This window comes from Zosterops lateralis (genome assembly GCF_965231275.1).
Source record: "Zosterops lateralis genome assembly, chromosome: 6".
Lineage (NCBI taxonomy): Eukaryota > Metazoa > Chordata > Aves > Passeriformes > Zosteropidae > Zosterops > Zosterops lateralis.
In genome coordinates this window covers 48,969,223-48,985,828 of record NC_139761.1, presented here as the reverse complement: position 1 = coordinate 48,985,828, position 16,606 = coordinate 48,969,223, and the positions used below count along the sequence as shown (strand labels likewise).

Genomic DNA, 16,606 nt, shown 5'->3' with positions numbered 1-16,606 from the left:
TACATCACTGAAACAGATGTCTGCTGGGACAAATGAGCCAACTGAAATACAGAAGAGAGCAAGCAGGGCTAAGGCAAGAGCATTCAAAAAGGAACTGAGCACAGAGCTGCTTACAAAAAAAGATATCCTGAAGATACTACCCTGCCAGTTTGCATATCCCTTTCATAGTTTCAAAACAAGGCAGTCTACTTCTCTGTTTTCCATATATATCCTGGAAGGAACTTTGCCTCTGACTTCACACACAAACTACCTTCGCTTCATGAAAACATGATTAAATTACGCAGGTTATTTTTTAAGTCACACACTTACTTGAGTTTGGGCATAAAACACCTGTCTGTTCAGGACTCCCAAAGCCTCTGCATTCATCTAGGACTGTAAGTGACCAATTTTTCTCCTAGGGAAATACAAATGTTCATTTGCAATCAAGAACAAGATTTGAATTCAAATTGAACTGAATGTTAAAAACCATGTCCAGAACTGCATCCATCTCTTCACTTTCTTAATCTGACAAAGCAAATGCTGTAACAAGATACCTGCCCTGTCTCAGCCTGGCAAAGCCAGGTGTTCAACTCTCACCATTCACTTGAACATTTAAAAACAACTTGATGCAAGTGCATAGGTCCAAACATCCCCAGGTACCAAATATTAAAACCATGTGCTCCAAAGCTTCCCTCGTTTTTCCTGCTGCCCGAGCTAGAGATTCCTTGGGCAGCAAAAGGCAAAATGTTGCACTTGTGTTAACTCAGCTGTCACTCTGAGGTACCTGCACTGCCTCTGGACTCAAAGGGCTTAGCAGGGATGACACAGCCTGTGCAGAGGCTGCTGACTGTGAGTCACAGCAGCACAACAGCAGACAAGGCTTTAGCCCAGGGAAAGCTGCTCAGGAGGGGCCACGCTTTGCTGGGGTGGTGTCAGTGCAAGTGGGTGACTGGAGAAAAGGCGGCTCAGGAGGTGGGAAATGAGAAGGACACAGGATGAGTTTGGAAAATGGGTTATGCAAGCAGGAGCAATGGAAACAGCAGTCAGCTGTGAGTGGGAAAGAAGAGCAAAGAGAGAAGGAAAAGAGTGGCAGTGACATTTACCCAAAATAATCATCAAGAACCACTAGCTTACTAGGTAGAGCCTTGGCCTGGGACTCAGGAAATGGCAATTTTATTCTTGACTCCCTTACGGACATGTTGGGTTACCTTGGTGGGGCAAATTTAAATTTTTGTGTCTCAGCTTCTGTTTCTGCGACATTATCCTCTTTTTCAAGTGTTCTGATGTCAAAAGAGGAAAAGTCATATTTAATAGGGAATAGTTATTATAATCTATCTACTCAGAATTAAGGCTTCAGAGGACAGAAGCATCTCTTCATTATTTAAAAGATGCCATACTTCCTTGTCTGCAGAAGAACACAATGCCCCTGTAGGAATCCCTTTTCTTCTGTACTCTAAAGCAAAGGATTATTATGGAAAATAATTAAGCACCCACACATTTAAAATGACAGAGCATTTTCATTACTGATTGGCAACTCCTCTGCAGCCCTAATTTAGGTACCACATCTTCATGCATTCAAATCAGTCAAAACAAAACAAAAGCTAAACTTGCTTGACATTTGCAGCCAAAAACTAAAGTCATGTGAGAACATTAAAAATCTCCCAATTCTTGGCCACACTTCTAAATACAAAAAAAAAAAAAAAAGAAAGAAGGTAAGAACGTAGTCTGCTAGCAAAGTGTTCACATATACTTAAGAGAAGTATGGTGACCAGGGAGTACTGGAACAATACTGAATTGGAATTCTGAAACTCCACTTACAAAGTCTCGACCCCAAGACCTGAAGACAGAGCTTCCCCCAAGACTGCATAGTATCTGGATAATCAGGTGGTCTGCAGCCAAAGCAGCCTGGAAACAGATGGGGAAGTTGGAAATGAACTAAGAGAGAGGCTAGCCAACACAAATTGGATTTACACTCCACCACCTACCAACCTGCAAAGGTACATCTGGAAATGAGACGAAATCCAACGTGTCACAAAATAAAAATGCCAGAAAAAAAATTTGCAAAATAAACATCACCTCTGAGTTTTCTCATCCTTCAGTCAGCTTTTATTCAGGAATAACTACTGTTGTTCTTGTTTCCAATCAAGCTGAAGAATGTGTTCTCCTAATACTCTAAATTTATGCTTCCTCACTCTCCCACAAGGAAACACGTGGTTCATCCAGGCCATGATTCAAATACAGAGACTATTTTCACTGCTGAGTATTTTCAGTCACATACTCTATTTCGATGTTTTACAGAGGCACTGATGAGTAAAAACTGCTGCTGCATTAAAAACAGGTGAATGCTGAGACAACTGACTGATGAACCTGAATGAAATGCACAAATTGCTCAAAAATGTGCCTAAATTCAGTCCTTTAACATCTAAATGGGTTACAAAATAACAATAGCTTTACACATACAGTTCCTCCAAATTAACTTCAAAGGCACATATGATACAGACCTACATCTTCAGTTATATTCACCCAGCAGAAGGCCATTTCCATAAAAGCAAAGCATTTAACTTCAAGGCTATTATTCTTTCTAACACAGAGCAAAACATGCAAAATCAGCGTTTTCTGGGAAATAAGAACAGCACAAAAGCTAAAGGAAAAGAACAAGCATGTACTACCTCTTTTTTGCACATGTATCAAGATATTGATGTGAAGAAAGTTAAAGTGGCCAATTATTTTGTGTCAGCTGGAGTTTTCAGCAAACTCCATGTAAGCACCACTTTTCTACTGTGCACATTTTGAACCACCATCAAAACCACATGAGACGATTCTCTACCCCAGGCTGTACCCATTCCAAGCCTTTGGAATTTTCAGCTAGTAGTAAATGGCATAAGCAGGACTCAAATACTGATAGCAAATCTGGAGTCCTTTTCAAGAAAATACTTAGGTGAAAGAAGAAGCCCAAGACTTACCATGCATCATAAAAATATCAAAATTGCTCAGAGTGACCTAACACAGGGGAAAAGGAACTGGAAGTCCCAAAATTATTTAAGTCTTGTTCAAATCAGATCCAGAGTTCATGGAATCAAATGGAAAAATAGTAAGTATTTGGTTAAATGCTGGACTAGATCAGAAGCCTGATCAAAATATTTCTGAGTCTGCAAGGTGAAGATAGATGTTGCTGTTTTGGCTGAGGAGAACTGGAAATTTCAAGATGTGCTATGAATGAGAAAAAACCCAAATATTGCAGGTCAACAACTCCCATTATTATAAATAAACAGTGGAAGAGGGAGAACAATAACATCCACGAAAAGAATAGTTTGTCTCTCATCTCACTCCCACCACACCCGCAGGCTGGAATGTTGTCATGCCATGAGATTTATTCAGTCCTCAGGAGCTGTATCTTGGCTCTGTCCTCCCCCTCCTTTTCCCTGTTTTAGCTGACTGTATCAGGCTCTCTATTGCAATTCATTTAAATATTTTTCCATGGTCACCTTTCTCTTGTACATTCTAACTGTTCTCCTTCAGCAGTTGTCCATTCCCATCTCTAAGTCTCACGACTCAAAACATGCCATAAAAAGCACAATCAAATCGCCTTCTCCCACCCTCCCCACAGTTCTTCAGTGCTCAAAACATGTAGCTGAGGAAAAGCTCCTGCCACTCATTTAGAAGTGACCTTTGTGGTGATTGCAGATGGCAAGACTAGTCAGACACCAAAAGGACTGTCAACATGCAGACAGAGAAGTCAGTGGCGTATAAGGAGTCGTGACTGAGCAAACCATCTTCCATCTTTCAAATGAAAACACTTCAAATGCAGGGCCTGGCACACTGAGCAAAAAAGCATCAAGTAACTCAGAATGCCACACCAAGTCAAATAACATCAGTGACCACCAAGTGGCCCAAACAAATCCCCAAGAGACAAAACCTTCTGACACAACACACACCTCGTCCTACAAACATGCTTTGAAATGGAACAGGAGTGTCTTGCACAGGTGCACATGGAGGTTGCATGAGTAACAACTGCAGATCTCTTAGGACTTCAAATAACAGAAAGGCACAAAACAGCTTTCTTCTCCTTCTCCCCCTCCACCCAAAGGCCTGAAGGTTCTCTGGACTGAAGGTCAACAGTTCACAACTTGTTCTCCCTCATGAATGTCAGCTCACTGGCAGGTTTACTTATCTTCAGAAAATGGGAGGGGAGAGCAGCTGCACAGACACTTGCTTAACTTCTTCCAGTGTCTTTTTGTAAATATATATGTACATATATCTATAACAAACTTTGTCAGTTTATTTCCACTTGAACCTGCATGCAGAATGCTTATGTAACAGGCTTCTTGCTTTGTTTATCACAGAAGACCTGTTAAAGAACTCTGTGAACCTGAGCACGCTGGGTCTGCATTTTGCCGTGCAGAGACCGACCTTCTCCATGAGGATTATCAACAGGCAACAGCCATAAACTCTTAACATCAGCATGGAAAGTTGTCTTCTTCCACTCGTTTAGGAACTTTTCACTGTGTGTTCCCTTCCTCACAGAGAAAGCCATAGGTGATTTTGTAGAGTGCTTTATTCTGCAAACAAAGCCACTGCCATACAAAACAGGGCATTCGCTTCTGAAAGAATGAGCAGCAACTTGGTTTTGACATTCAGCTGTGCACTTCTACAATGAATTCTATTCACTCTCTGTACTACAGCAGCACCTAGAAGCCCTGACTGATGACAAAGCACTCACTACATCAAGAAAAGTCACTACTTCCCAAAGTCTTCAACCTATACAGGCACAACAAAGGAGACAAAAATGCAGTTCTTGCCTTTCAAAGATGGAAATCAGATGCAGATATGAAACACCAGATCAGGACCAGGAACAAACTGATGTACTCCTTCCTTTCTTCACCTTATCACCCCAAATCATTCTTTGTGTTCCAAAAGTGTGTTCGTGTTACAGCCATGAAAAATTGAAAACACTTTCAAATATCCAAGTCACATTTATTTGTTACATAATTCGTTAAGACTCCTCTGCAATGAACTGCAGCAGCAGCACACACAGTCAAAACGTGTTCCAGTCCAGTAAACCTCACGTAAGGCACATATTGGCTGTGATTAATCCAGGAACAGACTTATTTAGAGGAGATGATTACTGAAGCAAGAGAACATGTTTATTTGGTACACAGATTTTGCAGGAATCACAAATAGAAACCTCAGACAGGACTGTCAAAGCATGAGAAACTGTTCAGTGCATATCATAGAGAAGCTTTGGTATCCAGAAAGTGGCATTGAGAACAGTCAATAAATATCAACTTAGATAATTAAAAGTGCAAGAAGTCACAGCCTGGAACAGTGTATTGCCATGAAGAACCACATCTGACACATGGATTAAAAAAAAACAAAACCATTTTGCAATAGAAATCTTAATTCTACGTATTTTGCAGAGGATCCATTTGATTATTCATTTGGTATCTGTAATAGTTAAAATCAGCTTAATAGTCTGCTCAAGTTTCTTATCCATTGATTAGAAAAATAAAATACTCTTGAAAGTGAAGCCAAGAACTATAACTGCTGTAAAACCAAGGGTGAAAAAAATTCATGCAGCCCATATTATCACCTTAATTCCTTCCCCTTCATGTGTAAGCTGATACATCATTAGAAAGTCTTCCTGTCCTATTTCCTAAGAGCCTTTCTCTGAGCATTTTGTAATTCTGTAAGACTTCTTCCCTAGCAAGCCTGCTTTAAAAATTAAACCACTGTTTAGCAACAGTAGGTCTCATTAAAAGGTGCATTTACTGCACAGTAGAATTCTCTATATTTAGAACTTGAAATAAGTTGAACACCACAGCAAATGTAAGTATTGTGGGTGGTAAACATCCAGTTTCATGGCATCCACTGTATTTGTATGGAAAAATAACAGTTTTACAAGTAGCTTCCAAAATTTTGCTCAACATAGGCAGCTAATAATATTCAAAGACATCTCATTTTACAGTTTTTCCTTTCTCCTACCAAAACAAGTGATAGGCCTATGTTCTCCGTCAAGCCCCCACCTGGAATAAGTACTGTGGGCATGCTGTGAACAGCAACTCAGCTGGGCTGCAAAACAGAAGTGAGAACTAACCTGAAATTACCAGAAGCATTCTGCTCTGCCTTTTAGGCTGGAGAACTTGTAAAATCTTTTTGGTTAGATTTTGATGTCTTCCTATTCCAAGGCAGATGGAAACATGGGAGATACATTGGATCAAGCTGTCCTCAACAGCTTATGCCCTTTGATAAGAACTTTCTGATTGTTTCTAAGAGCTCTTAGAAGTTTTCCTTCCCTAAGCAGGAGCTTTGAAAACTTCAGGTTTGGTTTGCAAGTTAATGATAATTCATGCAGATCTGCATCCCTGTAAATCTATAATAAACTGATGTCTGGCACAGAACATAATCCATGAAAAATGCTGCTCCTTTCACAGTTTAATCAAGACAAAGTTGGTTCAAAAGGGCCTCATTTTCTCCTTTAGCCAGCCTCCTAAATGATATTGCCTTTTTTTTTTTTTTAATCCTACTCTTCTGCTTAAAATGTGTGTATGCATCTAGTCATGTTCACTGGCATTTCTTTGTGACACAAACCATTTTCTGAGCTGCTTTGAGCTCACAACCTCAGTAGAAGTTAGCAGGTGCAACATTCCATGATGTAAAGATACAATAACAAAAACCACCTTCTCAGACCATTTCTTCAGACTGAATTTATACATCAATGAGCCATTAAGCAGTCGGTTTCTTCCGCAAAGACTTCCCAGAAGAACAAGAAAATGGAAATCTGTCTTCAGTTGTATTGCATCAAGGCATTATTCTGTCTGTGGGTAAGAAAGTCAATTCCTGTGGCAAGAACCCAGGGAACAATTTTTTTTAATATTCCATCTTTTTATGCATAGTCGTTCCTTCTGGATTTTAGAAAAATATCTGCAGTTTCCAACTGTGTTAATCATGGGCAATTCTCCTGTAGCGCTTCTGAGCTACACAATCCAAAGATGTCCATCCACATCCATGATGTTGTGATTCCAGCTGTGCTGGGTCTAATGAAGAGTTTGACAGAGGGCCATGGAGTGTCCTGCCCCACATCCAATTAAAATCTGTTTTGCACAGCCAAGAGCTTTGACTGGCTTTGGGACAGGAATGTTTGTTTCTGTGCCATCACCACACATCCCATGTTCATTCCACCCCCAGGAGAAGCACTGGTCACCTGAAAGAGAGGACAGAAAATACAGAATAAAGACCACAAAAACAGAATAGCTTTGGTTATTTTTGAAGAGCAGATTTGTCAAGTCGTTTTCTATTTAGGTTCTGAGAAATTCTGCTAAGGTGGGAAAAATATTCTGGTTTTCTTGAAAATGCAAATAAACGCGAATGACTGATTCTCTATCCTGTTCCATATTGTTAGCAACAGAAGAGAGATCAAAATAACAAAGACATTTGAAAATCACTTAGTAAATACATGGTTCAGTATTTATGCAGAGCCCACAGAAATCTCCCTGCATTTTAAGAGCCCTCCCTGAAATGATGTAGAATCTCTGTCTTTCAAGTTTCCCCTAGTAAGCAGAAGTATGATAAATCAAGAGCAGTGACTTGATTCATTCACAGCATGATCTGCAGGATTGGGGAACACAGAGCCACACTTCAGCCAAATTGCATTTCATTCCTAGCTTCAAGTTCACATGTTACCTTTTTCCTTTAAATACAAGTCTTCGACAGCCTGCCCTACTCTTAATCATCCTACCTCTTCTGCTTGCTTTGACATAATTTCACTCCTTTTATTATTCTTATTTTCCCTCATCATTATTTATTTTTGTAAGATCTACTCTTTCATATCCCAAATAACAATGCATGTATTATTATTACCCCATAGTATTCTTTTTTGAAGCACAATACACAAATTTTGTTCTATAAATGGCTGGCATAATAAAAAAAATCCACCAAAACCTCCTTATTCTCAACTACAAGTACTATTTCTTCCCTATTTTCTATTTATTTGGCTGCCAAAGACTGTGTCTGTGACTTTCTGTACTAAAAAAGTAAGCCATCCTGCCATAAAATCATGTTTGTGATGCCATTGTTATTTTTGAAAAGCAGCAGGTAATAACAGCAGGAAATAACCTTCTGGATTCCAAATAATGAGAAGAAAAGTGCCAAAATTCACAAACTCTAATCCCAGGCATGATTTTATTTTTCAAAATTCAGAAAGAAATTATTGCAAAGCTAGCAGGGCCATCTTCCCTGCAAATCCTGTAACATTTCACTGTCCTCTGCTCTCTTTACCATATTAGTATACTGAAGTTCCCCTCTTCTGCAAAGTGTAAAACTGGCTGAGGCCAGATGTAACTAAGCAATGCATTTCATTTTCCTGACAATCTTTAGGGCAATGGAACACAACAAAGCACCACCAGAACATCACAGTAAGCCAAGGCACATCTCACCTGACACAGAATTTCTGTCACTCTTATCTCAGGAGGCATCAGATGTTCTCATGATTGTGCATGTGCAACACTGACAGCCCAACCTACATCCCAAATGCACTCACATGTTCTACCAAAAAGTGCCAAAATCTGAGTGGGCAGATATCCCATTTAAACACATTTACCATATCCCATTTAAATATCAACAGAGTGTCCTACAGGTTGACGGAATTTTGCTTTTTGGTAAGGTTCCAGGTAAATTTTTAATGTAAATATTAAAAAGCAGAAAAAGACACCTCAATCCCACAAGACACATCTCAGACTAATCATTCAAGGAAGCTGCACCTAAGTAAAGACATTTTTTGGCACAGTTAATATCTGAATCCTGCAGAATGAGCCACATTTTCAAATGTAATGAAAAGAGAATGAAACGTGCCCTAGCATTAATAAGATCACTGTAATAAACTTTTTGTTACTAGGCACCAGCAATTATTACAACAATTTACATAGACTCGCTACATTTCTTTAAAGGGTTTCTTATTTCTTTTTTCATCCTGTCCCATCTAGACAAGAGAGAGGAAAACAGAAAATTTCTGGTCACTTTGTATTACAAACCACTCAGTGGAACATTAATGGTATAATAAATAGTCAAAGAAACAGTGCATTAAGACATTAACTTCTCAAATTGATAAACATACCCAGTGAAACATCTTTTGAAAAAACATCATAGAAAAATTTACAAGCTAGGAACCCCCCAGACAAGAAGGTCTTCCCTAAGATAAGGATTGTGGAGTCTTTTCCAGCCTTTACTTCTCCAAGCATGTCAAAAGGCCACCAAAACAGATTTTTCTACACGATTCCAGTGATCTCTAAGGTTACTGAAATGGGACAAGAGTGAAAACTGGCAAAAGAAAAATAGTAAGTAGGATTTATGAATGGTCTTTCACAAAAACACCTTGTACATCCATGGAGAGCTAGCAGAAATCTGAAGTGATGAAAGGGCAGCTGACAGATACAGAATGACAGGCCACAAAAATGTTTCTCATCACCATCAAGTCAGAATCAGGAACGCTAAAAGGCAGAGAATTTTTGCTGTGAAAAGGTGCAACTGTACCACATCTGCCTGCAGGAAATTCAGTGAAAGGTTTGTACACAGAAATAGCCAAATGCTTGACTTGTGTCAGAGAAAGCAGAACTTGCAGAAAACACAGCAAGTCCATTTTTGGGGCAGTAACATATTCACAAAACTTGGAGGAGGGCTGGGCAAAATGAGTGTGGTAGAAGTGGCCAGGAGGGAACAAGCAGCTATGTGAATCACTGGCACAGAAATCAAACTCAGTGAAGATTGAAGATAATGAAGTGTCCATTTAAAAAAATGCCATAAAGGGAATATCTGCAGAGTTAAAGGCAGACCCTAAGAAGAACTAATGGCTAGATGCAGGACAAAGGGCACCATTTAATGTTTTTTTTTTCCTTTTCCCATGTTCCCCTCCTTTTCTTTTTTTTTGCTTCTTCTCTTTCTGATTACTTCTCTTCCTAATTTATTGCTGATAAAAACACAGAACCAGCAGCCCTACATGCCTTCGCAAGAAAATTCTATGTTTCTATGTCTGTGCCAGACCCTCTCAGGATGGAAGAGCATTAGAATGATGAGTCTTAGCACAGCTACGAATTGCTTTTAACAAAATTTAGAACAAGTACCATAGCATGTTCTCAACCCAAAGATTTGTGTTTGATGAAGTGAGGGAAGGGTTACTCCATGTTACTGGTTAAGTGAAACCACATAACATGTTGCATTTACTTTTTTCTTTTAAAACATAAGAACTCAAAGTACAAATCAAACCCACAGAACTCACATGGCAACACTGCAGAATCCCAAGGGAATTTAGTGTTGCATTCACAGTCACGCTAATCAAAGTTTAGAGTAATACGATGAAGGATTTTTCCCAAAACATTACATGTACAAGATATAGGAACAACAAAATTCTTAACAAATTTTGTTTTGGTTAAACAACACAAGAAGGGGCTACTGCCCTCCTTCTGTCTGCAATAATTATCTGGGCTTTTCTCAGGGTAACTGAAGTGACAACAGAAATCTTGAGGTTCATTAAACTGGAGAAAAGTATTTCTAGGTAAAATAAAGCTGCATCAGACTGGAGAGAATTCTAGAGAAAGAAGAAAATTTAGAGTTGCTCCTTATTGTTGAATGGAATCTTCAGATGGAAGAATCGATGTTAGCAAATAAGGTGCTCTGGGTGAGATTCACTGCACTTAACTTCAGCCACCTAAAAAAATCAAGTGACTTAGCTACAGATCATTATCCTCTGTATTCCTCAAAAGCCAATGGAGACACCTGCATCTCTTCAGCAGAGCAAGAGATTCATCTTCTCCAAACACTGGTGTGAAAATCAAGTCTGTCTCACTTTGGTGATCATAAAGGGAGACCAAGAGATTATCCCAGCCTTGCCATACCAGTTTTATGCAGCTGAAGACAGGCTTTATTAAATCACATCTTTACAACTGGTCTGAAGGCAAAGCAAGATAAACTGGAAACAAGGAAGATGCAAATATCACTGCAGCCTAGCCTCAGGCTACAAACAGTCTACTTGTAAACCAGCCTGTGCCCTGGAGGTTGTCACTGAAATCTTTAAAAGCTCCTCTTTTCTGTTTCTCCTCTACCATTCTTTACACCAGCAAACAAACAGAAGTTGGCCTTAAAGACAAGCCAAGTATCTTGAACTCAAGTTATTCAAGAGACAGCTCGCATTTTAGGGAAACATTAAAATGTTTTAGTACAGCTCTATTATATTGGCTCTGTGCTCCAAGCAATACCCCATAATACTTCAAATTATTATTTCTTTTTTACCTTAAATTAGTGCTATTCTACTCTTTTGTTATAGACAAAGTTACAGTAGGCAGGAGATCAACTCAGAACAAGTCACGATTCTTTAAACAGTATCAGGGCTGGACCACAAACAAAATTCAGGTGTCCCAGCTGCATTCCCTTGATTATTTGAAAGCCTTCAAAACCTCACAAGGAACACTAAGACTACACAGGAGATTCAGACTATACTTCTCCCAGGGAGTTGCAAAAACCAAATTAATATGTTTTCCTGGTTTTTTTCAGGCCATCTGGTCGTTCAGGGTGTCACATAAAATACAAGGCAATAAGTATCCCTCTAAACTTTTGTATTTTTAATAGCAACAATTCTGTCATTAGTGCAAAAGATTTGCAATTTTAAATTTTAAGAAACAGGATTGATATCAATTGCTTTCTGTAGAAAAACATGGAACTGTATTAGTAGTTAAAAGGCAAGTCCAGGCATTGTGCAGAATCTCATAAAGGCAAAGCTTGGTAAGTAGAATCATGATGGCATCATCTCAATACACAGTTGTACCTCCAAAACTAGGAAAGAACTATGAGAATCACATTCAGTTTTTATTATGGAGGCACATTTTCAAGGAGCAAGCTGTCATGTGCTCCAGGCAGCCCATCCAATTGCTGTTCAACCCTCAGGAATGTGTGTCTGGCTTTCAAGTGAGTAAGCTGGATAAAAATCAGACACATTGCAGTGCTAACACCATATGCAGGTAAGAAACACCATACATTTTTGATATTAAGTACAAAGCCATGGTGCTGAAGACATGCTGATTTCAAAGTTAGCCTCCACTCAGCAACCTGCCCTCACTCCACCTCACTCCATCATTAGTAGCTCTCCTCAGGCAGTGGTCAAACCCTTCAGTCCTCTCCCCAGCAGTGGTTTTACACAAACAAATGAAAAGTCAGCTGACTTCAGGTCACACATCTGTGGTTCATCCTGACACCTGGAAAGAACAATTTGCAATGCCCTCAAATAATTCATCACAGCAAATGCACGAAGCCTGCACTGTGTGGACGTCTCTGACTTGGTGCTCTAAACTAGTATCTTATATGAACTATTATATTTTCCCAGCAGAAGCACTGTTTTGTTATAGGACCTTCTCTTTGGCTACGTTTGTATCTTCTGTAATACAGCAGGGACTTCAAACTGGGTCATGGCCTCAAGGCCAACTGTCAGAATATCCAATTACAATCCATAACCACCTACTGAAGAGAGTCAGAAAATCAAACAGAGAATACAATATGCCTAGTAGGAGCTTAGGCATGTGCAGTACTGCAAAATGCAGCAATAAGGCTACACATCTCTTTTGCAATTAAATTTCACTTGGGAAAGTTTGATTTCTAGTTTGTGCTGTGATATCAGTGTCTATGCTACAAACAGCAAACAGAAGAGCAGTACAGAGCACATCTAATCTTTTCTGTTTCGTTTCCACAGCACGTAAGTAGCCAAGAATTACAAAATGGGAAGGGGAAGGAATCATGTTTATGATAAGATAATTTCCAAGGGCAATGTAGCACATCTGTCACAGTCTGAAAACTGTCTGTGGAGGAGCCCACATCCAGCAATGCAGAGAAGTGGGGAAAGACACAGTAAGATGTCACTGAGAAAAAAACAGCCATGGCAGATCCATGCAAACATGCTGTGCATTTTGCTGTGCCCTGTTTTTAGTATCAGGCAAATAACTGAGCCCACCCCTAGAGGAAGTGCTATCTTGCCAAATTACAATGACAATAGAAATTTTGTTCTGTTCTCACAGGGCACTTCAAAGCAGAAGCTGAATGGCTCACTGCACAAATTAATATGTATCTATTTGAAAGAATCACTCCATATTACATCAAATAAGCATTTTAGGTTACCACTCAGGCTAGTTCATGATAGAATTTGTTTTTTCCTTCTCAGTTATGCATATCCATTTTGAAAAAAAAAAAAAAAAAAAAAAAAAAAAAAAAAAAAAAAAAAAAAAAAAGGAAGAAATTCACAAAGCTATATCCTAGGATTTAAAAACAACAGACTTGCAGCTACAGATTTCTTGGGCTGCTGCACCCATGTAGTTTTTGTGGTGGAACTGAAGCCCTGTAGGATGGAGATGGTTGCTTTGCTGTGTAGGTAGCAAGGACAGAAAACTACTGCAAGGATTATCTGTTCACATTTCTGTTTCCATGGGGAAACATGAATGGTATTAACTGTGCCTAAAGCTCACAGGTGCTGCACAAGGTTTTTTGATTTGGTTTTACTCAAAATTGTCAATTCCTTCCCAACAGGAAAGCATCTCCAACTCAACACAGAACAAAACCTGGGCTCACGGCTTTGTGCAAGACTGAACGTAACTGGTCCACTGACAATACATGAGGATTATATCATACATGAAGCAGCTGCAGTGCAGAGAGGATTAAGCATTAAAGATGCTTTTTTCTACACCTGTAGAAGACAAGAAAATCTTTGAATTTTGGTCACCTAAGTACAGGACAAAAAAACCTGACAGAAATTAATTAATGGAGAGATTTGTCCTGAGGCTCTGACCGTGGCACTAATGTCTGTTCCATCAGGATATCAGACATGGCAGAGAGTGACATTCATTCAGAACTTACATCCTGCCTCTCACAGTGACAATGTGTCACAGTGCTTTAACTTTGTATGACCAGAACTAGACAATCAGTCTCATCACAGAGCCAGAGACTGCAGTCTCATGACCCTCTGTACGTACTCTGTGCAACAGAACATGCAGAAAATACCTGATACCTAGTGCTTAGTAAGAGGTCATCCACTCAAGGCAGAAAGTCAGAGCTCATCTAAAAGAGTGCAAGTCATTCAAGTGTCCCGTGGGACCATTTGGTGCCATGGCCATTTGTGCCCACGAGTTCTGGGTAGTAAAGCATTACCATTTCAAATTTGCACACACTGCAAACTGACTTAAGTGATGACACAAAAAAAAAAGGAGGGAACAGCTGTGATCCGTCTGACCTACAACATTACCTCCAAGACCTAGAACTGAAGGGCATCTTCAGCACAGGCCTAGGAAAAGTCATAGATGAAGGCAGAAGCAAGAATCTGAGAACCCCCTCAAACTGTATTCCAGTCCTACATGTAGCTTTCATAGCACTAAGCAAGTCAAAGAGCAGGAGAAAGGATGGTCAGCAGGATGAGTAGGTGCATGCAGGTGAAATGGTGCTTTCTCCTACTTTGCTGGCTGAAGTCAAAAACAAGAGACCCCACTGGGCTCTCAGGAATTCTCTCATCAAGGAAGAACAGCTAGGTCGGAAAAGGATATTTTGGAAATGCTTTGGTGCTTAACATGCTCCATAAGGCAACCCTTTGTAGAGCACTGGTCTGTTTACAAGCATGAGTTTTAAGGCAATCACACAGACCAGGCTATAGATGACTCTCAGTCCTTGGCATCTTATAAAAAATATTTATGACATAACAAAAGCTGAAGAGAAAGTCCGTACGGTCACATTTACCTACAATTTCTTCTCTTCTGACTACTTTTCTCCTCTGAAGGGCTGTTTGCACTGAACAAAAGTGAGCGTTCTGGGATTTATCTCTGAAGGTGTCCTTTTCTGCAGAATACAATTCTCCAACTCAGAACCAAGAATTGAAATGTGTAATAAACCTTCCACATGGACATCTTATGTAAAATAGCTTTGTGTTTAAATGGGCTTTAGTTTGAACTTTTCCCCTTTCATTTTTCCGTAGCAATTTGCAAGGCTGCATTTTGGTCAAGTTTCAAGACACATGATATGAACGTGCATTACTGTTGAGTGAAGTCTAAAACAACTGCTTGTTGATATAAAAAAAGTGAGGGTTCCTTCCCCCCCCCCCATGCTTAACAAGTAATCCGAGATCAATTCCAGCAGTCATAAGCTAAAGTGTTAGAAATGCAAAGAGAAAACTCAACCAGTGGTGACTGAGTTGCTCAGTTTCCATCTTACTGATTGAACTGGTAGATTTTCTCACAGCTACACAAACAGTGCCACAGAACAATAGTAGTTGCAGCTCAGCAGTGATGATATTAGGATGCCTTATTTTGCAAAGTCTCAAGTTGTGATCTTGCTGTATCACAATGGCTCAGATGATGGCACCCCTGCAAGTGTCACAGTACAGCTGTAACAGTGACACACTGTAGTACTGTGCACTGTGAGAGCTTTAAAATGCATAGCTCAATAAAAGCTATAGCATAGCTGTAGTCAGAGAGAGTTCAGGGTGAACTAACCCTCCTTTCTGGGCAGGATTTGTGCATTACAAGTTTCCTCTGTGCTGCAACTGTTGTACTTGAGTTAACCCACTTGTATCCAGTTCAAGTGTGCCTGTTCAAGCACCCTGTACTGTAGTGCAAGTGCACACCTAATAAAACTCCTGTGGGTCATGTGCCTTGTCTTGTCTGTCTGTCTCAGTCTGTGCCTACTGTTACAGGGACTCTTACACTTGACATTGTGTGGGGGTCTGAACTCTAGATCTAACTCAGACAAAACAAGGGTTGGGTCATTTGGGCACCTAGAAAAGGAGTAAAAAGTGGTAACACGCTCACGTTCACAGTGACACCATCTGCAGTCACCACTGCCCTCTGGCTCACACAATATAGTTCTGTGAACTAGCAGGACCCCTTTCAAAGAAGGAAACAAACAGCTGACAGAGCGTGACAAAAGATGAAACCAAGCAATTAAAAAAATCGAAAAAAAAAAATCCCAGGATTCAGACTTCAAACACAAACCACAGAGAGGTTTACGTCAAGTGTGTACACCAAAGGCAAGTCACGTTTTTTCAGAAGGGCTGATGAAACACAATGTTCTTACCCAAGGTTGGCTGTGCAGGGCTGGGCTGGTGTTAACTTTCAATGGCAAGTAAAACTGTTGAATACTGAAGAAAAACAATCCAAAAAATCCCCACAGCAAATCCTCAAACAAACTGTAAAGTATTAACACCACAAACTGCACTCACAGTCCCATCCACATGGCTAAGCCACTAGAGTCTGACTTCTGCAAAGCAGGACCCAGCTCTTCCTATTTCTTAAGGGCTAGGAAAAGATCAGGAACTTCAGTCAGATCACCTTGTCAAGACACTAATGCAAAGTAAAGAGCCAAATAATGTGTACAAATGGGATACACGAATTTTCTCCACAGGTAAGCAATAGCTAGGGAGACCAAGACCACAGGAATAAAAACTCTATTATTTTAACTGTACTTTTGAAGCCAGAGTTCACTAAGTGTCATATTTCACAAAGAGTTCTGGAAAAAGTAAGCAGATGGTCAATACTGGCTACAAAAGAAAGAGTGAGAGCACAGGCTTTGCCAGCTATAATCAAAAACAAGTATTATACCATTAAGAATTAAAAATTGT

At 39.8% G+C, this 16,606-nt stretch overlaps 1 protein-coding gene across 1 annotated transcript in view; it reads right to left on the bottom strand.

The window, feature by feature from the left end:
- Window positions 1–4,947: 4,947 nt before the first annotated feature.
- Window positions 4,948–16,606, bottom strand: part of SERGEF (secretion regulating guanine nucleotide exchange factor) — a 139,331-nt gene continuing 127,672 nt past the window's right edge. Inside the window, 2 exon segments of the mRNA XM_083863639.1 lie at window positions 4,948–7,032; window positions 7,035–7,180. Of these exon segments, the coding sequence (XP_083719765.1) occupies window positions 6,919–7,032; window positions 7,035–7,180 (260 nt within the window). The 3' untranslated portion in view covers window positions 4,948–6,918.